At 37.8% G+C, this 27,823-nt stretch overlaps 1 protein-coding gene across 1 annotated transcript in view; it reads left to right on the top strand.

Annotated features, from left to right (window-relative positions):
• ARHGAP42 (Rho GTPase activating protein 42) overlaps positions 1–26,378 on the top strand; it is a 304,988-nt gene extending 278,610 nt beyond the window's left edge. Inside the window, exons 16-23 of the mRNA XM_035009327.1 lie at positions 1,891–1,996; positions 6,382–6,541; positions 7,735–7,879; positions 9,950–10,330; positions 10,697–10,853; positions 12,715–12,777; positions 22,713–22,792; positions 23,219–26,378. Coding sequence (XP_034865218.1) covers positions 1,891–1,996; positions 6,382–6,541; positions 7,735–7,879; positions 9,950–10,330; positions 10,697–10,853; positions 12,715–12,777; positions 22,713–22,792; positions 23,219–23,307 — 1,181 coding nt within the window. The 3' untranslated portion in view covers positions 23,308–26,378. The remainder of the gene's footprint in view (positions 1–1,890; positions 1,997–6,381; positions 6,542–7,734; positions 7,880–9,949; positions 10,331–10,696; positions 10,854–12,714; positions 12,778–22,712; positions 22,793–23,218) is intronic.
• Positions 26,379–27,823: the final 1,445 nt, after the last annotated feature.

Raw genomic sequence — 27,823 nt, 5'->3', positions numbered from 1 at the left:
ATATATATAGATAGGCTTAATTCAAAAATTGTGGGGAGGGGCTCAGTGAAAACATGTAAGCTGAGAAATCAGAAATACGTACTTTTAAAACATTAAAACCAAAGTGCAGGGTTGCCATCTGAGCCCATCACAACATTTAACCATTAGGAATTAGCAATTCATTGTTAAGATGTATGAGGTATGACTGTACCAAGTATTTTTCACAGTCCCAAGAAAGAAAGCAGTTACATTAATTTATTACCACACATTGTAATGTCACAGGAAATGTCTGCTGATAAGTGTCAGATAACATTGAGTGACTTGGTTTTCAATCCAGCATACATGACTGACCACATGATCTCATAAACATCTGTACCACTTAGCTTTCTCCTGAAAGCTTTCCACTCTATATTCTCTTCATTGAAATCTATCCTTATTAGATGAACAAAACCTCAGAAAATGTATAGTCTGACCTCTCATTTTATTGACTAGATCCCTGAGTGGGCCAGTGACTTTGTCCAAGGACACTAGTAAATTGATGGCAAAATCAGGGCTACAAGCCAATTTTTTTGACTCTTACCCTAGAACTCTTTCTTACAGAAATTTTGTGTTAATTAAACAAATGGCATTTGAGCCACCTAGCTAAGTAGCTAAAATGAGCAGCTTGTTTTAATAGAAACATTTGGTTGTAAGCTATTTTTCTCTATTTCCATGGCAAATAAATAATTCACTACCATGATAATTAAAATATATTCTTATAGATAAGAATTAATCTTTTGTCTGGGTCAAGGATATTACCATGTATCAGATAATAAGATAATAAAATTAGGTATTATTTGGAAATTCAGCTCTGTAAAAAGGGGAAGTTTTTCAGAAATTACAAGGTGTCTCACAGATTCCCTGGCAGAGTATGGATCAGGCTTTCCACAGGCCTATAGCTAGGAACTGCAAAACTGGGAATTGGTATTTCTCTTCCCATCCTTTTAGGAGGGTCTCTCCTCTCTGTTCTTTGCTGCATATCTGCCTTATTCGTATCTCCCTTTCCAGTCGGGTTTTCGTGGCTTGGGAGCACATTTGGTCATGTCAACCCTGGTCTTACACGTTATGCCTTTTCACATAGCTAAGCGGACAGATCACAGTTTTGGTGTCTCCATTCCAACCCCTGGGAGACTTTGTGTTTGGCCCAGCGTGAGCCATGCATGCTCTTTCCTCACCTCCTGTTGGGCACTTTTCAGAGAAAGGGCTTGGCAGGGTAGGTAGTACCATAGAATTTGTTTATTATAGTAAGAGCATGTTAATAGGTTCTTCATTCTGAAGTGTTAGATGTTTCTCTAGCAGACATGTCAGCATGTTGGCTTTTGCCTGGCAGACTAGACGAGTCTTCCTTTAGATGGTTTTTCACTTTTTCGGATTTACCATTGTCAACGTGCACTTAAAATCTATCAGGCCTCTGTTTGCATAATAATCCTGACACCTCAGAACAGTAATTCCCTGTTCTCTTTAAATCTATAAAATTTGGAAAGAAATACTTTCTTCCTTTGTCTGATGGAGTCACTAGGAAGTTTTATGTGTGATAAAGTATATTATATTGCCTGGCACATTAGGCCATCTGTAACAATTTCTGTGATCACTCACATTGCAGGTGATGAGTTATGGTTGTATGGAAGTCCAGTGGCTATGAGCACAGGTCTGGATTAGATAGAACTGGGTTAGTTTGACTTCTTAACTAACTTCAAGACCATGGTTAGGTTACTCAACCGCTCTAAGCCAGTGATAGTAATAATACTTACTGCGTAAAGCAACGTTTGTAAGGCATGAGGGTGGGAGTGTTTATAATGTTTAGATTACTAATGTTTATTTACACGTTTGAATGCAATTGAAACTTGACCATTTGCAACCTTTATGTTATAGAATCTGATGACCAAAACTACCGGGTGGAAGCTGTACATGCATTGGTGCACAAATTGCCAGAAAAAAACAGAGAGATGCTGGACATCTTAATAAAGCACCTCGTCAAGTAATTCTCTGATTTATGTTCTTCACCTAACTACTTGTTCAGTGTTAAAGTTAGACTTTTCATGTCTTTCTAAAGTGTATGATGGTACTGTAACATTGTTATTATAATCAGTCTATTGAATATGTTTTTTTCAAAAATTTTTTATTGTTATGTTAATCCCCATACATTACATCATTAATTTTAGATGAAGTGTTCCATGATTCATTGTTTGTGCATAACACCCAGTGCTCCGTGCAGAACGTGCCCTCCTCAATACCCACCACCAGGCTAACCCCTCCTCCCACCCCCCTCCCCTCTAGAACCCTCAGTGTGTGTGTGTGTGTATTGTGTGTGTGTATAGTGTGTGTGTATTGTGTGTGTGTGTATAGTGTGTGTGTGTGTATTGTGTGCATATATATAAGAGAGACTGGTTGCAAGGAACTGGCCTGCACTATTGTGAAGGCTGATAAGTCTGAAGTGTGCAGGGCAGCTGGTAGTCTGGAGACTCAGGGAAGAGTTAACATTGCAGCTCCAATCCAAGGCAGTCTGAAAGCAGAATCCCCTTCTACTCAGAGGACCTCAGTCTTTTTAAGACTTTCAACTGATTGAATGAGGCCCACTCATATGGAGGATAATCTGCTTTACTCTGAGTCTACTGATATAAATGTTAATTTAATGCAAAAAAATACCTTCATAAATCATCTAGAATTATGTTTGATTAAATATCTGGGCACTGTGGCCTCATAAATCTGTCTAAAGATTCTCTTTCATACACACACACACACACACACACATACACACACACATACTTGCCATGCTACTATAAACAAAAGTCCAAATTCAGATTTTATTTTTTTTTTAAGATTTATTTATTTATTAGAGAGGATGGGGAGGATAGAGAGAGAAGAAGAGGGAGAGGATCTCCAGCAGTCTGCCCACTGAGCACAGAGCCTGACACAGGGCTTGATCTCATGACCCTGAGATCATGACCTGAGCCGAAACCAAATGTCGGACGCTTAACTGACTGAGCCATCCAGTTGCCCCCAAATTCAGGTTTTAAACTTAAGAATTCCCTTTCAGGCTCATATACAAATAAGGATATTTTCCATCTTAGCGAGTATTATGATTCACAATTAAATGATCCCTGCTTAGTTGCTTACTACAAGTAGTAACCCGGTTTATGCTAATTTGAGCCATACACATTTGAAATAGTGCTACATAACATGTTAATAAGTCTCATCTGAACCTGCAGATGAGATAATATGAATTGCCCTCCTGCCCCTTGACATAAGAAGGAAAGCCACTAGGAACTGCATCATTTCAAGTTCATTATTAACTGTTGCATATGGCAATACCTCTTTTAGTTAATGAACAAGGATTCTTGGTCAAATCTAGTCTTGAATTATGTTTTGAATTGTGTGACTTCTTCATGAAATTTAACTACACTGTATGTATTGGGCATTCTCTTGGTGTATTCAAGCTAATTTTCTAGCAAAGCCTTTTATAAACTGCTTTTAAAAGATACATGAGTGTCACATAAAATGTTTTTGTTTAATTATCCAGAATGTTAGATGAACTCAGACTTCCCCCTTATAGTGAATGTGCATGGCTTTGGTACAGGGGATAGCAGAGGATAGTATCTGGCCATAGAAGAGTGCTTAAAATTCTTTTGCCCATCCTTTATCACCATTCCTCGCTTTTTTCCTGAACCTATACAAAGTCAGTCCCCATTGACTCATGAGCAGTATTATTGGAATGTGTCCACATCCCCAGTGACTTAAGTAAACTACAAACAAGTAATAACATTCTTGATCCCTGGCAACCTTAATATATCTGAAGAAAAGAGAATTTAGGACCAGTGATCTGGATTGGTCACTATCTATAGGACCAGTGACTAAAAGGTTGATTCCAAATCTCTGTTAATTAGTTTTGAGACATGGTATAAACCATTACTTCTTTTCTGAGAATCCTTTTGTCTTTAAAACAAAGGCTATCTGTGGTCTCTTCTTCAACTCTAACTTTGAATATTTAAAAGGGCAGTTGGGTGTCTGTTACCTACAACAAATTGAGGGAATGAGGTGCAGAAATAGCTGAAATGTGGGGTGATAAGTGTCTGTATTGATTGAGTTAGCTCAGCAGAAAGGAAATTCAGTGAAAATTGTTCATCCAAATATTCCATCTTCTGAGCAACACAGTCATAAACTCTCCTTTTTAAAACCAATTTTTTTTTAGGATTTTCAAATGTTTTCCCCATGAGCTTAATATTAATCTTATTTCAGTTTACTCACACTACCAGGAACTCTTACATTTTAGCAAGAGTGGCTAAAGCCAATTTTTACAAGGAAGACTAATGTTTTGAGATCATATTTCCTATAACATTATTTAATTTTATCAACCCTCTAGGGGTCCTTACTCTTTATAGATGAGGAAACTGAAGCCTAGAGATTGTAAATAACTTGGCAGATTGCACCCAGCCTCCAAGTTGGATGGATCCAAGCTTTAAATCCAGACATTCTTTACATACTGCTCTCTTAGTAGATTCTCTAGTACATACTAAGCACTATTTGGTTATGTAAAAAGAAAATGTTGAATGAAACTTTTTCCTATTCTTTTTTTTTTTTAAAGATTTATTTATTTATTTGAGAGAGTGAGAATGAGAGAGAGTACATGAGAGGGGGGAGGGTTAGAGGGAGAAGCAGGCTCCTTGCTGAGCAGGGAGCCCAATGTGGGACTTGATCCAGGGACTCCAGGATCATGACCTGAGCCGAAGGCAGTCACTTAACCAACTGAGCCACCCAGGCGCCCACTTTTTCCTATTCTAACAAAGAGCTTTTTAGCTAGTGCTCTGTCAGGCACAAGGGAAAAATTCAGTCAGTGAGACAATCAGCTCTTCCTGTCCTGTGCTAGGATTTGCATAATATTCAAAATCCTGGATTCTCCATAAAATTTTACTTTTGCTTCTGGAATGTAGTTAGTGATTTAGTGATGCACAATTAGGTATAAACATACTCTTGTGCTGTGCTTCTTTCTAGAACTTTGTATTTTAACAATGTGCCTAGAAGTAAGATAGAAAAGGCAGTATTAACCTAGAAGATTGGTCAAATGAATGAGGTTTTTTCTTAAGAAGTTGCCCAATTGGGGCGCCTGGGTGGCTCAGTTGGTTAAGTGTCTGACTCTTGATTTTGGCTCAGGTCATGATTTCAGGGTTCTGAGACCAAGCCCTGAGTAGGGCTCCCCACTCAGCAGGGAGTCTGCTTGAGATTCTTTCCCCTGCCTCTCCCCCAGCTCCCCTGTGCACTCACTCTCTCAAATAAATCATCTTTAAAAAAAGAATATATCTAATTTCTAAAGTAGCCAAAGTCATTTTTGACAGTAACTGGGATAAGGTAACTTTTGCTAAGGCCAGTAATACCAGAGGCTTTTCCTTTCATTTTCATTTTCAAGCCAGCACTGATGCTACCATATCTCCTTCTCTTACTGTTTACCTAACATAGTGCCCACAACTAAGGAGGCACTTGGGGAAGTTTTGAATGGATGAGTGGATGGATGGGTGGATGGATGGAAGGGAAAAAGAAAGACATTGGCTAGTTGTCTTATGTAGGGAGCTTAAGAAAACCCCTGACATATTCAGGAGACCTGAATTGAAATAGCATCTTTGTTCCCAATTTGCTGTTACATGGAATACATCATTTTTACTTTAGGAGTTTTGCTTTTTTTTTTTTTAAGATTTACTTATTTGAGAGAGTGAGAAGGGTCGGGGAGGGACGGAGAGGGAAGGAGAGAGACAAGAAGACTTGTGAAGAATGGGGAGCCCAACTCGGGGCTCCATCCCAGGACCCTGGGATCATGACCTGAGCTAGAACCAAGAGTCAGACACTTAACCAACTGCACCACCCAGACACCCCAGTTTTGCTTTTTTTTAACCTTTACAATAGGAAAAACAGACTTCCTGGGAGGATTAAATGCAATCAATATCTATGAAAATGCCTGGCACCAGGTTCTCAATATGTTCAGTGTATCCAAATATAATTCCAACCAATCTAATCTTAACCATCTGTTCTAAAAGAAGTATAGTACCCTAGAGACTCCCTAACAACTCATAATCTCTCTAGGGTGATTATATTTAATTTAGAATATCAAGATTTATTCCTTTAATCAAGCTTTATAATTATTTTTACTTAGCTAATGTTACCTTTTTATGTCTTTTTAGGCTATACCCACATATGCCAATTGGGAGTGGTTGAACCTGACTACTAACCTATCATGGCATATTTTCAGGTTGAACCTGAAAACTAACCTATCATGGCATATTTTACATTTTATTTATGCCACAAATTTGATAAATGAGAACATTGCCTAATTATTAAACATTTAACTTATGTTATTTTTATTGCTCTTATTTGCAGAGTATCACTACACAGCCAACAAAATCTCATGACTGTCTCAAACCTTGGAGTCATATTTGGCCCAACTCTAATGAGAGCACAAGAAGAAACTGTGGCTGCCATGATGAATATTAAATTTCAGAATATTGTGGTTGAAATTCTGATCGAGCACTATGAAAAGGTAGGTTGAATTTTCATGTGGAAGTATCAAATCTTGTACCTTGCTTTTAAGAAGGAATTTTCCATTTGTATTATCTGTGAGTTCATTGTGATCTCAGATTCTTATAAAGTATCAGTCTTGTACATTTTGTATGAATTGCTTCTTCATGAGGACTTTGATTTCTTTTTTTTCTTGTTTAGTTTTTAAGTGCTTCTCAGAATCCTCCAGGTAAATGGTTTTCTTTCCTTTTACATCATTTACTTTTCAAGATTTTCTTCTTTAGTATTTATGTAGTGAATTTTTTGCTCATATTCAGAGAATCTGTTAGAATCACTTGGTGATCAAGTATAGTTTCAACCTTTTTATCTCTCTGGAATTAGACTTAGAGCAGCAGTAATATTCTCAATAAGACAAAAGAATTCCAGAGACAGTCTTGAAGTCCTCTCTGGCCTTTAAACATGGTTTCTTTGACAAGATTGAGATCTTTGAATAACTATGGAAATGGGAAATTGGGAAAGTCACAGTGATTGGATTATTAAGTAAATCCAGCCATTGAAAATCAAAACATTTGTGATCCACTTATGCCTGGTCTAGTCCTTGTCAGAGAAAGACTATGCACTCTCTTTCCCTGGGTCCCTTCTTGGTGCCTGTAGAAGAATATCCTTCATTTATCTAAGGTTGCAAGCACTCACAACCCAAGACCACCTGGCTGTATCCTGTAGCTGTGCTCAGACTTCTCCCTGCAGCTTGTCATGTTCCAAGACAGCTCAGGACCAATAGCATGACAGCACCTTCTCCTGAGAAGCAAGGAACTGCCTGGCTGGGGAAATGATACAGAATGAGCCTCTTCCCTTCAGGTTATGTTCAGCATGAAGCGAGAAAGAAAATATCACAATAGTAAGAGTCAATGTGTCTTGACACAGACATTTGTTCATATTTGAAATTATTGGACAATCTTCTGAAATTCATTGTTGGGAGATTGGGGAAGATAAAAAAGAAAACCCAGAGAGTGGACATGACTCAGTGTAAGTGGAAAAGAAAGTTATAATTGCTGTAGGATATTTTTTATATCAAGCATCTCTTGCCATGAAGCTGATTAAATAGCATATAGTTCTAAGATTATTTATTAACTCACAAATACCATTTTATGATGAAAATGGCAGTTGCCCCCTTTTATTGACCTCTGTCCAATTTTTTTTTTTTTTTTTATGTAGATTTTTCATACTGCCCCAGACCCAAGCATTCCTCTTCCTCAGCCTCAGTCTCGATCTGGATCCCGAAGGACACGAGCAATCTGCCTCTCCACAGGTTCCCGGAAGCCTAGAGGGAGGTATACACCGTGCTTGGCAGAACCTGATAGTAAGTGTGCATGCTGTAGGGAAATGCTTTCTTCATTCTTTGATTTAGCCTTCCCTCACCTTACCAACCTTAGGGTAGAAATAAATAGATGGTTTTACTGATACTGTCTCCCCAACACTCCCCTCCCATTTATATATTCTTTGTCAGTCTGGTTACAAGGTACTTTGAACAAACAAATTCATTACTGCTACAAAGGAAAAAAAATAGTTTGCTCAGTGCCCTTTTTTCCTGCAACTGCTATTAAGTACATCGAGTGCTACTTTGTAGCAGGTTTTGTCCTATTGTCAAAGTGGTAGAGAAGAAAGCAAGAAAAAGTCTGGCTAAAGCAGTCCTTTTCTTTCTTCTTTTCACATTATGTCCTTAAAGCATCATCTCTTGGGTATCAAAGTGTCTGAAAGAGAAAGAGAAAAGAAATACAAAGAGAAACCACACTACACATTATCACTAACTTGCTGTTCTGAACCAAGCCCCACAGCAAAGTGGGTGGCAGCTTGAGCCCGAGGTGCATGTTAAACTTGTTTCGTTTTACTCTACACCCCCATGCCCTGCAATTTTTTCTCACGGTCAGTATTTAACAGAAAACACTAATTTTTAATTTATATATGTTTGAATACTTTATTATAGTTTTTCGGATTTGTTTCTTAAAACTTACTTTTAAGAACATTAAAAAGTAATTCAGTTAAATAGGCAGTTTCTTACATTGCTATATTCTCAGCAGGAAGAGGAAAACGTCCTTTTTTTTTTTAAAGATTTTATTTATTTATTTGACAGAAAGAGAACAGCAAGAGGGAACACAAGCAGGGGGAGTGGGAGAGGGAGTAGCAGGCTTCCCGCCAAGCAGGGAGCCCCAGTGTAGGGCTCAATCCTAGGACCCTGGGATCATGACCTGAGACAAAGGCAGACACTTAGCAACTAAGCCACCCAAGTGCCCCAAAGATCCACAGTTGTTTGTTTTTTTGTTATGTTAATCACCATACAGTACATCATTAGTTTTTGATGTAGTGTTCCATGATTCATTGTTTGCGTATAACACCCAATGCTCCATGCAGAACATGCCCTCTTTAATACCCATCACCAGGCTAACCCATCCTCCCACCCCCGTCCCCTGTAGAACCCTCAGTTTGTTTTTCAGAGTCCATCATCTCTCAGGGTTCGTCTCCTCCTCTGATTTCCCCCCTTCATTCTTCCCCTTCTGCTATCTTCTTTTTTTTTTTTTAAACATATATTGCATTATTTGTTTCAGAGGTACAGATCTGTGATTCAACAGTCTTGTGCAATTCACAGCGCTCACCATAGCACATACCCTCCCCAATGTCTATCACCCAGCCACCCCATCTCTCCCACCCCCCACCACTCCAGCAACCCTCAGTTTGTGTCCTGAGATTAAGAATTCCTCATATCAGTGAGGTCATATGATACATGTCTTTCTCTGATTGGAAAAAGTCCTTTCTTTTAAAAATGTAAGCAGCTTCTAATTTGTAGCTGACATGACTGGTGCCTTTCAGTGAAGAAGGACTCAGACGCATTAACTCAGAATTACTTAACATCAGGAAAATAAAGGCAGAAACATATCTGTAAAATCCCTCCTTCCAGCGATCTCTTATAATGTCATCAATGAATCTTACTACTATTATTTGTGAGTTCTTTTTCAGAAGCAAGTTTTTTAAGTAGGCTCCATGCACAGCATGGAGCCCAGTGTGAGGCCTGAGATCAAGATCTGAGCTGAGATGAAGAGTTGGACACTTAACTGACGAGCCACCCAGGTGTCCCCAGAAGCAAATTTTGTGTGAATTCAAGCCAGCTCACTAATCCTTCAAGAAGTAACATTATTCCATAGGGTCAGGGTACATATAAAATCTTCCTTGAATAGTGTTGAAAAATGCATTCACTACGTTGAAATGCATGTTTTAAAGCCTTTCTCCAGAACAGATGGCGGTTTTCCACACTGGGTACAGGCCTGTTACTCCATTGGGATCAGGTGGCCGCTGAGCGCGTGTGAGTTGGAGAATGGAAGGGTTTGGTTGTGTTGTCTCAGTAGACAGCCGCTGCTGTTTTCTCGCTCCCACCCAGGTGACTCTTACAGCAGCAGCCCAGACAGCACACCCATGGGGAGCATTGAGTCACTCTCCTCTCACTCCTCTGAGCAAAACAGCACAACCAAGTCTGCTTCCTGCCAGCCCAGGGAGAAATCTGGAGGGATTCCTTGGATTGTATCCCCATCACCTTCCAATGGACAGAAGAGTCTTGGACTCTGGACAACTAGTCCTGAATCAAGTTCTAAAGAGGATGCAACCAAAACGGATGCAGAATCAGATTGCCAGAGTGTTGCCTCGGTCACCAGCCCAGGGGATGTTTCCCCACCCATAGACCTGGTCAAGAAAGGGCCATATGGGCTTTCAGGACTGAAAAGAGCCTCAGCTTCCTCTCTCAGATCCATCTCTGCAGCTGAAGGTAAACCAGATTTGAGGTTATATAAAATGTCATTGTCTCTGTATCACTTGCTGGATTATTCAGCATGATTAAGGAGGGAAAAGTTAATGGCGAAGGGGCTAACAATGCTGTTCCTGAGCTAGGATTTTTAAAACTGGTGCACTGGGACTTTTTTCGTGGATCTTTCCATCTCCATGAGGTGATGTTTTTGTAATTACTGTAGATTGTGATCTCTCTGAGTGATGGGCTGCTGTGCTCAAAGAACATTCTGTCCCTTCTCATTTGGGCTTAGAGAAAAATGCTTCCTTTTGTTACGTGCATGTACTGTGTTACTGGTGTTATTTTGTCTGATAGCACCTTGCCTGTTTTCTTGTGTTTTCTCTTTAGGAAGCAAGAGCTACAGTGGATCCATTCAAAGCTTAACTTCTGTAGGTTCCAAAGAGATGCCCAAAGCCCCACCACACCCAGACCTGCCTCCAAAAATGTGCAGGAGGTTAAGGCTGGACACTGCCTCGAGCAACGGCTACCAGCGACCTGGATCTGTGTAAGTGAGAGACAGTTTGTATTTGTTGTATCATCTAGGGATACACAGGGGTTGAGTATGTCCCAAAGAACCTTTAGGAGTCCCGCAGCTGAATGCCTCATCTATAGTGTGGGAACAGTCAACTTCTGAAGGACCCTGTCCTCTTCTACAAATGGTGTATTACAAATTAGAGGAGGCTTAAGATAGATATATTCCACACACATACAATTTCAGTCATTTGCCTTACAAGCAGAACTATGGCTTAATTTAAAGACATGAGATTGGATGTATAATATAGTAGTTCTGGGCTTTGAAACTAGACATTCTGTAAAAGCTAGACATCTGCCTCTCAGCTGAGCCAGCTGCCCATATCCCACCTCCCCCACCTCTCTGTTAGAAATGCAACTGCTGTCTACATTGTGAGGGTTTGTTCTCTCTCCTCTCCATCATCTGTCTCCCCTATGTGGAGAACAAGGAGCGTGAAAGGTGAAAGAGAGTACTTTTAATCAAAAGACCCAGAAATGTAAGTTAGGCCGATAGGATAGAGTACATAGATGTAAATAGGAAGGGGACAAAGAAGAGCAAATGGGAACTTGGATAAAGAAGTAAGCAAAATCTAAAAAGGAAAGTTCTTAGCCCTTTCATTTTATTTTCCTGAGCTTTCCAAATGCTATAATTACTGGGCACCTTAACATATATTATCTCTTAATGTACTTCTTGTCCCTCCACAGTAGGTAGTAGAAACCTCATTTTAGAGATAATGAGAACTAATACTTGGAAAGTTAAGGAGCCCATTTAATTATTCACTGGAAGTCCAGTAAGGCATTCCAGTAAGCCTGTTTCCATAGGAACAGTATCTTAAATTCATTCATTCATCACATCTCCTTTGACAAGAACCTTTTGATTACAGCGTGTGTTTGACATACATTATCTCTCTTGGTCAGAAATCCAACTACCACTATATAGACAAATACTATATTTATAAATCTGTCTACTGTCCAGTGTGTACAGTTCTAGCTATTAAGGAAAAATAAATTTTAAGCCAATATGTCAATATAAATTCCATCCTTTGTGAGGGAAAGAAGATTTGCTTCTGTTTTGTAATTGTACTGATGAAGTAGAAATTAAAATTGAGAGAATATATATTCTGTATTAGGTGTAAAATGACCCTTCATATTATCAACTGCCTAGGTGGTGGGAGAAAAGTTTGTCAATTAAAGAAATAAGATACACTTTAAAAATCTAATTTAAAACATCATTCACAGAATTTGAAATTCTCTTTTAGTAAGTATAGAAACTTTTCTAATTACCCCTGGGTGCCTTAGTTTTAATATAGTCTCAGTTTTTCAAATAGATCATGCGCTCCCTCCCATGATTTGAAATAAGATTTGAATCCACAAATGTTTCAGAGTTCCCTCTTCTCACTTTAAGAACTATGTTCAAATATTTTAAAAAATATGAAACATTTTAGAATTAGTTTTATCTTAGCTCTCAGAATGAACAACAGTTCTTTTGTCTTGATGATTTGATTCTTTCCTTTGGCTCCACAGGGGTCAGTATCACTGCCAGAAGCTGAGTGGGGAGAAAAGGTTCTTTTTTACTGCTCCCACAGTTTTCTGAGGTAGAAAAGATGAGGACAGTAAGATCCCCAGGGGAGGTAGCTATAGGTTTATTACATCTGGTAGTCTATGACCTGGAGACTAGATCTAAAAATTTCTTTCACATTAAAGCTTAAAACAATTAAAATTCAGGTCAGATTTTGTGAACAGTTCTTAACTAATTATTTTTGGTTTGTGTTAACTGATAACCCCGAATTGTACTTTGAACTGAATGATTTTCTGATCAATTTTAATGGAACTTGCATTTTAAAATTATTTTTCAGTGTGGCAGCAAAAGCCCAACTGTTTGAAAATGTTGGTTCACTTAAGCTGGTTTCTTTTGGGCGGTAAGTTCTCAAAAACCTTAAAGTAAAAAATAAATAAATAAAATAGTGGTGATATCGTTGTCTTTTGTTGACATGTTGGGTCATCTTTGACAGCTCTGACCTTCAGGTCTGCCGATGGTCAAATCCACACCCACTGTCTCTTCAGAGGGAAAATTTTGGTCATGTCTGTAAACAGCATTTAGCCTATCACACTGTTGCAGCGATGCCTCATTTACTAAAATCTTCGCAAAAGAAGGGTTCTAAAAAAGTTTTCTGAAAGATACAAGTTGCTATAACCCTTGGCATGGCAAAGACTCCTTTGATGACAATTTCTGGAAAGTTTTTAAAAGTATTCTTTTTCTTTAAATTTTTTTTAAAGATTTATTTATTTGAGAGAGAGTGTGCACATGAATGGGGGGAGGGGCAAAGGGAGAGAGAGAGAAAGAATCTCAAGCTGACTCCCTGCTGCGCACAGAGCCAGACTTAGGTCTCCATCTCACAGCCCTGAGATCACGACCTGAGCCGAAACCAAGAGTCAGACGCTTAACCGCTTAACCGACTGAGCCACCCAGGTGCGCCTTAGAAGTATATTCTTGATTTTAAAAGTTATAGAACTTTTTCTGGAAGAAGCTTTATGAACATGCATTGAAAAATACGCTTATTTTTAATGGCCACTGTGTTGCTGTAGGGCTGATTGGCCTAAGCAGCTCTTTTTTTGAGTATAGGTCTTCATTCAGGTTTCCCAGATTTTACCTTCTTCTCTGTTAAAAGGACATAGGTTGTTACATCTTGCCACTAATAATCTGCTTGCTTCTAAGGTTTCGCTTTCCTCTCCTCCTGTTCCAAATTGATCTTCTCATCCACAGTGGGCTTTGGTTTTTAATTTGAATATGTCTGAAGTAATGGAATTTTTTTAGTGTTTTGGTATGTCTGTTTTTGTTTTGTTTTACCATCAGCAACAGGTCTGAGTCATTCAATAAATGCTTTCTATTGAAAGAGCATATAAATGAGAGCACTTGAAGAACAAACTTTGATTTTTCCTTTGGGTGTACAAAGGCAGTTTTGAGCTTCCCGTGTTTGGCTAATCAAAGCTATGAAGTAAAGGAATCACAGTTAATTGAAGTATCACTGTATAGTTATTTTAAAAGTTATTCAACCACTATGTTGTACACCTGAAACTAATATAACACTGTATATTAACTATACTGGAATTAAAATTTTTAAAAAGTTATTCAACCATAGAATTTTTTATTGACCTTTTTAAAGTATGTGGACTTTTGCAGCAAGTGTTTATTAACTACCTACACGATGTTGGGCTTGTTCTAGTTACTAGGGATAACATTGACCTTCAAATTCTGGTTTTTTTGTTTGTTTTTTTTTCCCAAGTCCTAGCAGCGGTCTTTGTGTAGTACTGTTTTCCCAAGTCCTAGCAGGGCTAGGACTTTGTGTATTAATGTTTTTGACTTCACAGAGTAGAGCCACTTTGGTATCTTACTGGGATGTTAGTCAATGTGTTGAACTTACGAACAAATCCCAATACTTGCATTTACTTTACCTCCATCCATAGTATCTTCACTTTCTTCCCTTTTATCAAGGGATGGTGAAAACTAGATACTGTGCATGTCAGAGCAAACATCATTTCTCTGAAACTGTCGTCATTTTTAGGCTTTAGTGTAAGGGATTTAACTTTGCTACTTCTGTCTTGCTATATAGTTGAATTGCTCCACTAGGTGGAGCCTTTTTATTATGAAGCTCTAAACAATCTGTTAAGTGCTCAAGTTCTGTATCAGAGAGAATCCTTTAAAAACTTGAAGAAAAAAATAATAAATAAAATAAAATAATAAAAACTTTAAGAAAAGAAGCTATTTGACAGAACACTGTCATATACTCAGATGTTCAACAATCAACCTATGCATTTTTAATATGCTTTTAGGTTATGCTCTAAGTCAACTTCTAATGGCTGTCAGCATAAATTTAGAGCTCACTCTGCACTGAAGGTTGGAGTCTTTACTTGTCAACAGTTCCATACCATGTACTGACAGCGTCAGAACTGTTCACCAAGAGACGGGCACAGTGGAGCACAACCGACGTCAGGGTCAGATAGACCCATGTTTAAATTCTTGGTCTACCACTTCCTAGTTACAGTAACCTTGGAGTTACATATTTAGGAAATATATTTTCTCTATCTATAAAATTGAAGGTCATAATTCTTTTGATAAATTGTTGTAAATGTATACTGTAATGTATTTGAAGTACTTGGTAAGTTCTCTGTAGATGGTCTACAATAGTAACTATTATTGTTACTATTTAAGGTGCTTGCTTAAGATATTCAAAGGCTTCTAACTAATACATCAATGGTACTTAATCACTAACTATTAACAGTCACCTGGTACTCTTTTATACCATTAAATACAAGTGAACAACATGTAGAAGTTGAGGGCATTTCCCTTACTAAACTATAATGCTTATTTTGCTTTCTTTCTAGGGAGTTTAAGGTTACCCCTGAATTGGATCTTGAAGAATGATAGAGCCAGTAGTGGGTAGTAGGATGACTAGCCATGTTTGGGAAAGAGACCGAGTAGGAGATTTCAGTGGATGGCTTTGAAAAACAGGAAAGTAACACCTACAGGACGTACTGCAGAGTCTGGGTCATTGGGCAGAGGGGTAATCTAATCATGGATATACTTGAACAGATCCAGTGGCTTTTCTAGGAGGTTGTGAAGTGGAAAGAACATTTAAGATGGAATTGGTGAGATTTAAAGCGCCTTAATTAGGGCAGTAACAAAAGCATGAAAAACTATAAGGAGAATTTTATGGATCAGAGCAGGATTTGACAACTGCTTTGATACTTTGGGAGTGAAAGACAGGTAAAGAAAATTCCAAGTCTTTGAGACTGAGTGTCAGAAAGAATAGTAATTTAGTTTCTGATCTTAGCTTGTGAGTACATAGGAGGGGAAAGGAAAGTTTTGACCATAATGTTTGAGGAGCCTGAGGAACACTGAAAGGCAGTTAGAAATGGGCAACTGGGGACACCTGCATGGCTCAGTTGGTTAAGCGTCTGCCTTCAGCTCAGGTCATGATCCTGGGGTCCTGGGATCAAGCACCACGTCAGGCTCTCTACTCAGTGGGGAGCCTACTTCTCCCTCTCCCTCTGCCTGCCACTCCCCCTGTTTGTGCTCTCTCTCTCTCTGTCAAATAAATAAAATAAAATCTTAAAAAAAAAAAAAATGTGCAACTGAAACCAGGACAGAGCATGGAGTTTGGTGCCATTTGAGAAAGTTCTACACAGCGGTTACACTGCAGAGATAAAGGTAAAGGTACTCAGTGATGGAACTTACTGAGTAAAAAAGGAAAAATGGCCAGCATTGGTCTTTGGTGAATGGTTTAAGTGATTTAAAGCTCAAGCAAAGAAGAATGTGAAGGAATGATCAGAAATAATGGTCAGTGTGGTAGAAGCAAAAGTGTGAAGGAGATCATTAGAGGACAGTGGTTTTAATCTCTAAGGCATCACTGGAAATCTTTAAGAAATCAGGTTCAGTGGAGTACGAGGGGCCACTCTTCAAGGGAGCTTGACCTGTAAGCTTGTTAATGTGAAGATTCCTGCATTGCTGCCGACTCTGAAACCAGAATATCTGAGACTGAGATGTGGAGAATATGAATTTTTGACAACCTCCCCAAGTGATTCTTATGTACAAAAAAAAAAAAAAAATTTTGAGAACCACTCGAATAGAGAAAAATGTCATAGTACTTAGCATATCCCTAAGCAGACATTGGTTATTTACAGTTGTTCTCCTTAATCTGGAAAATGGCTTTAAGAGCCAACTGTCGCTAGGTTCTGTTTTACCATTATAAAAGCATGTGAAAAATGATATCCATAAAGCCTTTACCTCAATGTTAGTTATACTTGGGCAGAGGGAAAGATCCACTTTTAAAGTAATATAATTTAGGCAAGCTATACAGATATCTTCTGAGGGTTGAATTGAGAATTATGTGCTTGAGAATTAAGAAAATTGGGAGTGCTTGGTTCATTATAAGCAATAACATATTTCTGTTATCATAATTTCAAACCAATGTTTTGTTTATAATTACAAAGCACCAACACAAAGCTCAACAAAGTCGTCTCGTCCAGTGAGTTTGAGATTTAAGAAGGCTGTCACTGTTTAGAGCATAGTGACACATGCAAGATACACATAAGATAAATCACTGTGCTACATTAAGAAACAAAAAAGAATCCATGATTTTTAAGAATAACAACTTTCTCTTCTTTTAGAGAATGTAGAGAATAATCATCTAAAAAAAGTGAAGGGAAACCACCTCTGATTTCATTACCTGAAGATAACCACTGTTAACGTTTTGGCTCACAACCACCTAATCTCATCTATGACCATGGTTCTCAAACTTTTTGGTCCTAGAAAGCCATTATATACATAAAAAAAAAATTATTGAGGACCCCCAAAGAGCTTTTGTTTATGTGGGTCGTATCTTTTTTTTTTTACTTTTTTTTATTGTTAATCACCATACATTACATCATTAGTTTTTGATATAGTGTTCCATGATTCATTGTTTATGCATAACACCCAGTGCTCCATGCAGAACGTGCCCTCTTTAATACCCATCACCAGGCTCACCCATCCTCCCACCCCCCTCCCCTCTAGAACCCTCAGTTTGTTTTTCAGAGTCCATTGTCTCTCATGGTTCGTCTCCTATGTGGGTCATACCTTATTTATATTTATTATATTAGAAATTTAAACTGAGAAAATTTTTTAAATTTATGAATTTATTAAAAAAAGAATAAGCTAATGCAACTAAAGGGTGATAATAGCAACACTTTTTGTTAGAAGACAGAATTGTGATTATTCACTTTTACTTAAGTCAACAATTATCAATAATAGAAGTGATTTTTTTTCAGTATTATTAAGAGACTTCACAGCTAATATCCAAATAGTCACCAGAAATGTCTTATACCAGCAATCATGAGATGTAGATTCTAGCCTGACTTTGCCAAACTTTAATTTCTCTTGGACTTCATTTCTACATATAGAAGATGAACCAAGGAAGTAATTGTTTCCTTTCAAAATTCAAACTCCTATCACCTAAGTCACCGATAATCACAAGTCCTCCAGCATTTGGGGGTCACCCTTTTCTGTGAAACTGAGGCAAATAGTTTATGTGCCTACCCCCAGGTCACAACAGGGTCTAGCCTCCCTACCTCTTCCAAAGGCCATATTCTTAATGTGTTTAAGACAACAGAAATTGTTTTACATCTACCACTAACCCAGGCCACATGGAAGCCCACTCCTCTGTTGTGGCCATGCTGCAGTCTGCTTTCGTTCCTTAATGATGGTGACTGCTAAGAGCTCAGGAACTGACACCTCTCTTCCGTAATACCACCAAAGCACCATTAATACAATAACAAATATTTTTTAAAGGCCATTACATATTAAAATAAATTTTATGAAAAATATTTTCTAATACAAAGAGTTACATTATTTTACATTTTTACAGGCCTCTTTAATATATGGCATAATAGGAAATAAATGGCTTCTCATACACACCTCATTTGCTATCAGAGCAATGTCCTCTCAGGGTCCCATCTTCCCATCCATCCAGGTTCCCCTTGACTATACTTTTTGAACTACTCACTCCTCTGTGATAAACACAGAAAAGGAACCCTGAAGATTGTATTCACTTTATTGTTCCAACATAGTGCCCAACACAGGGAAGATGCTCAACAAAATTGTTAAATAAATGAATAAAATACACATTTTTAACTTAAAAAGACTCAGTTACTGGGGCACCTGGGTGGTTCAGTAGGTTAAGCATCAGACTCTTGATTTCAGCTCAGGTCATGATGTCATGGTTATGAGATCGAGCCCCTCGCTGGGCTCCATGCTGAGTATGGAGACTGCTTGAGATTCTCTTTCTCCCTCTCCCTCTTCCTCTGCCCCTCCCCTGCCTGCTCACACATATGTGGACATTTTCTCTCTCTCTGTTACTCACATTTTCACCTCATCTTCAGTGGAGTTGCAGTACACGTGCCTTTGACATAAGCAGCACTGACTCTACAGGCTCCCGTGGGAGTTCGTTAGCATCGAGGCATTCAATACTCAGACATCCACGCCAGAAACAGCCAGTATCTGTTGACAAAAGCCTAAGAGAGGAACACGTGACTAACTGAAGAACTCTCCAAACAGTGACCGGAAAGCAAATGCAGTATTTATCGTAAAGAGTTGTGGGCAATTTAGGGGTTTTGCAAGGACACATTTTTTTGTAAAATTTTTATTTTATGTGCTAGCACTGTTTCTTGTCATGTGTTCTACTTTATTATTTGTAGTAGCTGCCTAGTGCTTTATTGGATTGGTGTGTGTTAATTTATTAAATCTTCTCATGAAGACTTTGTGATTTTTTTGTTTTTAGCTTTTCTATATGTTACTACTTTGGCACCTTTTTAACTATATCTGTGTGCCTCTCTCTTTCCTTCATACAAAAAGTGTGTGTGTGTGTGTGTGTGTATCATTAAGGGGCTCTCCAGAAAATATTGTATCACTTTTGATTACGTGACATTTTAAAATGTTGCTTATATTAAGATAAGCATTGTGAATTTTACACACTCACCCTATCAAACCTTTGTAAGTCTACTCATCAGTAATAGCATTTAGAATTAAGAATGGGTCTTGTGAACAGACCATCCTCTGGATGATAAGGGAAGGAATGGCTTTCAGGATGCTGAGTGCCATTACCTTACTTTCCCATGCAATAAGAAGCAAGATTTTCAAAATTCTTTTTAAAGGATATTAGGATTTTCTGAAGAGAGACTCAATAGATGACAGTGTTATTTTCACATCTTCAATATACCAAGGCAGTAAAAGAGGAAGCATTAACACCTGGAGAGAAAACTTCACTGTCACAGACTTCTACATTAAATCATCAAAGCTCTCTGCTGAGTTAACACCTGTAGTTACAGATCTCAGCAGAAGAAAATTATACCTGTCTAGTCGTATGCACAAATAATTGAAAAGTCATGACAGATAATATTTTGTGCTATGTGTTTTTGACACATTTAACTATCCATTTATTTAGGATTATAATTATTCTACATGCCTCCCCCTTGCTATCCAATCCCATAAAATACTAAAGAGAGAACATTCATGTCTGAAATATTAACAAAAATAGTTCGGTTGCATTTAGAATATAATTTAAAAAATTATATCATTGTAAGATTATTATATCTTAATGATTTCTATAACTGAAAAGTGTTACCTTACGCATCTCCTAATGATTCAAAGCAGTAAGACTTACTATTAGAGGAAATTTTTGCTGTTAGAAGATTTGATTTTTTGAAAAATCTACATATTTTTAGAGAAATGACTCTGGAACCCTCAATTACATCAGACATCAGATTATGTCAGATCGAATTATGCCAAATTATATTAGATTAAATGATTATAATTGACTGGAAGGTTTATAGGAAAAACTAATATTCTGTCTATTTAAGATTGCCATGGTCTGGTTCTTAGAAGTCTTCATAACTTGGTAATATCCTCTTCCCCCACACCCACGCCCATGTCAACCAACACATCCATGCACACGCATTCATGTGCATGCATGCACATACACACACATACACATGGCTCTTTAGTGTAGGAGTCCTGTCCTTCTCTGGGTACCTGTACTTCCTCAATTCTTCCTTAGACCATGTTGCATTGGGCTAGTAGTCATTTCTAAATCTGCCTGCTGAAGGCTGTCCTAGCAAACTTTCTGAAAGTACAGCCTGAGACTCACCTCATGAAATAGACTCTGGGGGTAGGAACATAATTTTTCTCTAATTTTTAACTTTCTAATTTTCAGATATATGTTTGGGAACTCCAGTATAAATGACCTAGTCTCATTCTGGAAGTGTAGGGAATAAGACCCAGCATCTAGCTCCAAAGGGAAATGAAATAATGTTACACTATTCTTTGAGAGAGTTATAGATAGCAAACACTGCTTGCTGATGCTTTTTTGCGGGTAAAGTACTGAGACCTCAGGGAGGAAAGGCAAGGTGCCTTCAGTTTTAAAATGACTCATCATGTAGAAAACAGAGCCCAGAGCATCTTACCTTTTTTCCCATTCATTGATTCAGCAAATACTGAGTTACTAAGCATCAAGCATCATTCATGGAGCTTATATTCTAATTGGGGGGAGATTATAGAACTGTCAATAGTAACAACAGAATACCAGATATTAACACCATGCAGACTTAAAACAGGTGAGTATGATAATTCCCCAGGCAACTATTTTACAGTGTGTGCTCAGGAACACCTAACCATTAGCAAAGTTTAGGAAATTTAAGATGAACTAGAAGTGCAAAGCCATGTGAAGATCAAGAGGAGAACATCTCAGGGCGCCTCGGTGGTTCAGTTGGTTAAGCATCTGCCTTCAGCTCAGATTGTGATCCTGGGGTCCTGGGATTGAGCCCCGCCCCCCCGTCGGGCTCTCTGCCTGCTTCTCCCTCTCCCTTTGCCTGCCACTCCCCTTGCTTGTGCTCTCTCTCTCTCTCTGTCAAATAAAATCTTAAGGAAAACATCTCAGGACAAAGCCCTGATAGTCCTGAGGTGGGAATGAGTTTGGCATGTTTGAGGAGGTGAAGGCAGGCCAGTGTGACTACAGTGTAGTAGGTGAGCAGAGGCAGGTATGGAAGAAGCAGGAGATACCGACAGGTACCTGATTATGCGTAGTGTGGAGGCTACCTTTAGAAACCAGTTGAAGGGTTGTTTTCAGGGAAATAATGTCATCACATGATCATCAGGACCTTTTTCAAGCTGCCGCCTGGCTGCTCTGTATAGAATGGATTGTAAGGAGACAAAATAGGAAGCCTAGAGGATTTAGAAAGCTAGGAAGCCGTTTCGTGAGCCACACCAGAAATGACTTCAGCTTGGACTCTGGTTGTGATACAGATGGTGAGAAGTACGTGAAGTCAGAATAACTTGCACGTTGTGTTGCCAAGGTAATTGGATGTTGAAGAATAAAGGTGACTTGACTGGTGACTTGATGAGCAGCCTCAGTTGATGGCTTTTTAGTATAGGCTAAATATTTAAAAACAGATCTCATACAAAACTCTGAAATTCTGGCTTCTCTTTTTTTTTTTTTTTTAAGATTTTATTTATTTGCAAGAGAGACAATGAGAGACAGAGAGCATGAGAGGGAGGAGGGTCAGAGGGAGAAGCAGACTCCCTGCCGAGCAGGGAGCCCGATGCGGGACTCGATCCCGGGACTCCAGGATCATGACCTGAGCCGAAGGCAGTCGCTTAACCAACTGAGCCACCCAGGTGCCCTCTGGCTTCTCTTAAGAAAAAGAGTATCTGGTTACGTTGAGTCTGAATTCTCATGTGAGTGTTGGTTTAGTACTTCAGGAGATGGGTGTAGGCTCTGGTTTTCAAAGCCTCCATCTGTCCTCATTGTCTCCTTGACAATGAGGCTGTTGTTGGTTGCCATTTATCATCAATTTATCCTATCGTTTTTCTTGTATCATGCCCACTTAATTTATTTAGTATACTCTGTAGGCCTTTAATTTTGGGGTCTCACCTCTGATAGTCTGAAAAGAAAGTACATGAAAAGCCTTAGGGTACCTATGAATATCTAAATAAGTGTAAAAATGGCCTGTTTGCCAGTATACTCTTACATAATAGCATTCTTTAAAACCAGTTTGTGCTGCTATAAGCCAGGTTAATCACCCTTGGGGACGTTTCCTGGAAACACAAGACAGGTTTTTGGTGTGCTGTCAATGTTTGATTTCTTGATCTCGTTACACAGGGTACTCAGTTTGTGGAAGATGCTCTTATGCACACTTACATGTGTGTTTTATGTATGTCATACTCCAATTACAACTAAAAACTAGTATCAGTTTTAAGAATAATTGAAAGTATAGATGTACTTGATTGTTGTGGATTTCATAAGTTGTTTTTTGCTCTTTTCAGCCAAGCCAAAGCCATGTACTCTTGTAAAGCAGAGCACAGCCATGAGCTTTCCTTCCCACAGGGGGCGATATTTTCTAATGGTAAGTCTGCCCATTCCCTTCCCTTAAGTTCATTATCATGGGGAAGATGAAGGAATAGTGTAGGGAAAAGAAGCTAACATAGAAGCCAGGAGACTCAGAATCTAGTCCAGGCTCTGCCTCTCATAACCTGTACCAGTGAATGCATCACATTCCTCTGCAGCCCAGTTTCTTCTGTGTATTCAAGAGAGGCAGAGGGAACAAGGGTTGGGGGAGGTAGGAAAGATGGAAGGATGGGAGGGATTGGGGAGGAGGAGAGATTGGTTACATGAATGCAAAGGACATTTCCAGCCTTAAAGGTGCTGTGACATTGTTTTGACAACTTGAGTGTATATATGCAATCTGATGTGGATTTTTACCCATTTATGTATATAATTATTTGAGGCTAATGTTGACTGAATGACATTTTTTTTTAAAATTTTTTGTCAGTGTACCCATCAGTGGAACCGGGATGGTTGAAAGCAACTTATGAAGGCAAAACAGGACTCGTTCCAGAAAACTATGTTGTCTTCTTCTAATACTGTTTAGTGGATGGCAGTATCTTCATGGTATCCATGGTAACAATAATAAGTGCTATGATTTTATCTGACACAGATATGGGAATCAGCCCACTAAATGAAAAGTAAATTTCTGTTAAGTTTCTACACCAGCAGACTATGTAGCTCCCTATAAATGGAAAAGAAAAAAAAAAATGCTTAAATTGCTTGCCATGCCATTCTTTTTATTTTTTACTTCTTGACTGGTTTCTTATTTTAAAATCTTTCTTCCCCTGTTTTTTCTGATAAGTAACTCTACACATTGTCTCTTCCATAACAATTGTAGAATCTCAAATACTGTGTTAAGTACTGTATCCCAGAAATTTGGAAACTAGAAATTTGCTGTAAGGATTTTTAGATATGTCCTTTACTGTCTGGCATTCTCTGAGGAACCTTGAAATCATTACTTAAAAATGTAATTTAAATTGTTCATTTATTTTTTTTCTTAAGAATTTACTTCTTTTATATATGATTGTTTTGCTGGTCCTAAACATTTCAAGGAATAAGTTTTTTTTTTAACATAAGTTTATTTTTATTTGTTTACCAAGTAGATGATATTCAAAAGGAATAATGTATATGATGTCTATAAATGAAATCAAATTAAGTCATACACTGATTTCAATATAAACACTCCACTCAGCATTCCAGATGCCTTCTGTGGGCATAGCAGGGATTAGCAAACTATTTCTGTCAAGGCCTGATAGTAAATATTTGGGAGTTTTGCAGACCGTGAAGGTCTTCACCATAATACCCAACCCTGCCATTGTAGCAGAAAGCACCCATAGACCATGAATAAGCAAATGAACATGGCTTACTTAGTACCAATACAACTTTATTTATGGACCCTGAAATTTGAAAATCAAAATTCTCACATGTCCTGGAATGTCATCCTTCTTTAACTTCTTAAAATCCATTTAAGAATAGAAGTATTTTAGCTGATGAGCCATACAGAACTGGTGGCAAGCCAGATTTGACTCATGGGTCTTGGTTTGCTGACGCCTGGTTAAGAGGATGTATAAAGCTATCTTTATAATTTGGGGGTTTTATGAAATTTTACTATATTAACATATAAATAACAACACATAACATGTAATTTTACTACATCAACATGATAAGTCATATGCATATATCATCTCCTAGTGGCATCACAAAATATAACTACAGTAATAGGAAAACAGTGTAAAAAGTGCAGTTTTAAGGCATGCAGCCTGAATTGTACTTGAGACACTGTGAAGTGTCAACGTATATTATTGTTATCTAATTTTAATTTTGGCTTTTGAGAAATTCTTGTACAAATGAATAAGATGTTTTTTAAAGACACTAGTAGAAAAGCTATGCATTTTAAATTCTACACTTAATTGCAATAGAAACCAAACATAAAGATACAAACCCATTCTTAAATTATTTTGAGCCACAGAATTTAAAATTGCTTAGTCATCTTTAGCAGGAATAAAATCTGTACGTGATTTTCTTTTATGCTTTTCAGTTTACAGCCTTTATTAAGAATTCACTGAATTTATAAAACATAGAAATAGGTATTTACTACCAATTTAAATGTATCACCAACATCTAGTCATGCATCAGCCATTATTTCTGTTATTTCTATTTCAATTATTCTAAAATGTTATTTCTATAAATATCTGCATGTAGCAAAGAGCCTTTTTTCTCAAGATTCCAAAAAGCCAGTTGCTCACCATTGCCTCCCACAGGACTGGTCCACTGGGCCATGATATTTTACTTGTTACTTCGGAGTTCTCCACTGTACAGACACACTCAGGTATTGACTGCATAAAACTCTTTTTATGTGATTATATAATCTGTAGTCTCAATTTCTTCTACTTTAAATGAATGTTTCTAGAGTTAACAGGTTAAATTATGTGTCCACACATATACACACAACTATGTCTTGGAGCATTTATGCTTTTAAAATTAAAAATGGAATACTGGATTAGAACTTAAAAAGAATAACTGTAGGCAGAGTCACAACCAGAAATAAGTATCACTGCATTGAAATAAAGGAATGAAAAATATTTAATGTTGTAAAAATTAGTAATATAATGAAAAAATCTGATAAATGTTTATTTTTTACCTCCTGCTATTTGATCCTTGTATACTTATAATCAGGTGTTGCTAGAGCTTTTTGGTCTCTAGATCCTTGGTGGCCCTTACTAGTAATAATAACATTGCTAACACCCTGACTACCCTCTGCTGGAACAGAAGGTAGTTTTTCCAATGTACCAGTCCCTTAGTTATATGACACTCTCAGTTTAAACACCCTTGCCATCATCTGGCATCCTACTAGATTAGAACCTCTTAATGGCAAATTGATTTTCTTTCAAAGACCAACTTGACTCCAAAGAAAGATTCAGAATTCTACTTCACTTGCTGCTGCATAGAGAAATCTCAGCCTTCATTTTATTTTAACACAGACCAGAGTGTTCCTTCCTCTGAGTTGTCTGAGAGCTAATTCCACTGATGATCAGTAAGGAATTAAAGGTCTTGCTGTATAAGACATGAATGTGAAGCCCAGCTCTCCTTTCTCATACTGAGGCATTTATTGTGGCATTACTTACTATGGTCCCTTTTTTGAAATAGACATACAAGTGCTTTTTCAAATTGTACTTCTTTCTGCAGTTTTAACATTATAGACTTATGGGTATGGTCCTTTTTCCTTCATATTGATTATATGTGTAAGTAAGTCATGGCCATATACTGCAGACAGACTAATGCTGCTTTTCCTTAGAAATAATTTTCCTACAGATAAGGTGTTTATGAGCATTGAGAAAATCAAGACATGTGCTCTAAATTACATGAAGTATTAATTACACAAGAAGGTGATGGCAGTCATTGAAACAGGATCACATTAAAAGTTGTAACCACATTTCAATAATGAAACTTTAGCTTTTCGGGGACGGTATGAAGATATGTTAGAATTGCCACATGCACACCTTCAGAATGCACAGTGTGGACACCCTAAACACCTCTTACAGTATAATCAGTATGAGGGAGAGATTGATAAGTCTAAGTTAATCATCTTGTGTACATTGTGAAAATATCAAGTACAAAACATTTATGTATTTAAAAAGTGACTCTTTTGTTATGCCATAACTTTACCAAGTTTATAGAAACTAGTCAGTTAACTAAAGGCTTTTCTTTGTGTAAATGTCTGAAAAGTAAAATAATCTTTGTATTCCTGTGAAGTCCATGAAGTATGAGGAAGTGCCATTTCTTCTTGTTTGATTTGAGTGGTTTTGGTAGTTGTCTTGGCTCTCTGTGCTTTGTAATGTGAGTGAGGGCAACCAAGTTTCTCAACAGTGGCTTCTTGGCTAGCTCTTTCAGGGATGGTGGAGGAAAAAAAATGTACTTTATAATCTCAAACTATCCAAGTTCCCAAGTAGGAAAAATAAAGATACACAATAACTTTTATTCTTACCCTATGATAATTGGTTTTACATATTGCAGCACGCCTTTTAAAAAAACACCAGGTTGAAAAAAAAAAGAAAGTCCATTAGGTTGTAAGGAAAAAAAGTTTAGCACCGTAATCCTGTGGTGATAACCTCATTCACCTTATTACTCCCAGCCTCATTGTTCAAGTCTGTGTTTATTTCTGATATGAGAAGGATATCATTCCTATGGATGCTGGTGTAGGAGAGTCCTTCAGAGCCTTCTTTCAAACAACTGTACCTGTAGTATACCCCTTAATTATGTATTCAGGATGCTTTAATTAGCATTTAGAGCTCCAATTTGAATTATATTTTATTGACTTATTGACTTACAAGTCAGTAAGACCATTTACAGTCAGATTTTGTTCTTTGTTTTTACAGTACCTTGGTAACTTGCAGCCGTTACTATGTATGATCTAATAACATCACTGAGTAGGACCCCAAATCATATCTCCTGGTAAAGAAAAAAACAAGAGAATTTACTATTGTCCAGAAGTTATTTTGCACTTGACTAAAGGTTTCCCATTATGGTAAAAATTGCTATTTACTTTTGGTTCCTGTCTTTTTTGGTTACCTTCAAAAATCAAAACCATTTTTACAAATGAAGTTAACCTTTTTGAATAGTCTACGTCCTGCCTGTCTCCTGTTGAGCTACAGACTTATTGCCAGGTATTTATCAACTGGTCTTAGTTGATACATTCACTGTATCCATTAGTTGTCACCAAAATCTCCCTGCTTCAAATGTGCAATCTTAGATGAACTCTGGCTTATAAGTGACATGTGCTTTTAAAGGATCAGATCAATAATAAATAAGATTTTTCATTTTTTATGGCAGCTGCATCCACTGTTTTAAATCAGGAATTTCAAATAAGAATGTTGACAGCACTCGCAGTGAGCCATTGGCAGAAAACCGATCTGAATATTCTAGAACAGTGTTCAGAAGCTGTTGTATTAGTTAGGGAAGCCAGTAGGTCATCACTTCCCTCCCTGGCCCTCAAGAGAGATGCCAGGTTCAGAGGTAGAACGTTTCTTGGTGCTATGGGGAGAAATGGAGT

The sequence above is a fragment of the Mirounga leonina genome, unplaced genomic scaffold (assembly GCF_011800145.1).
Source record: "Mirounga leonina isolate KUSES-001 unplaced genomic scaffold, KU_Mleo_1.0 Mir_153, whole genome shotgun sequence".
NCBI lineage: Eukaryota > Metazoa > Chordata > Mammalia > Carnivora > Phocidae > Mirounga > Mirounga leonina.
Note: the sequence above shows the minus strand (reverse complement) of the source record. Positions and strands in the feature narration are given on the sequence as shown.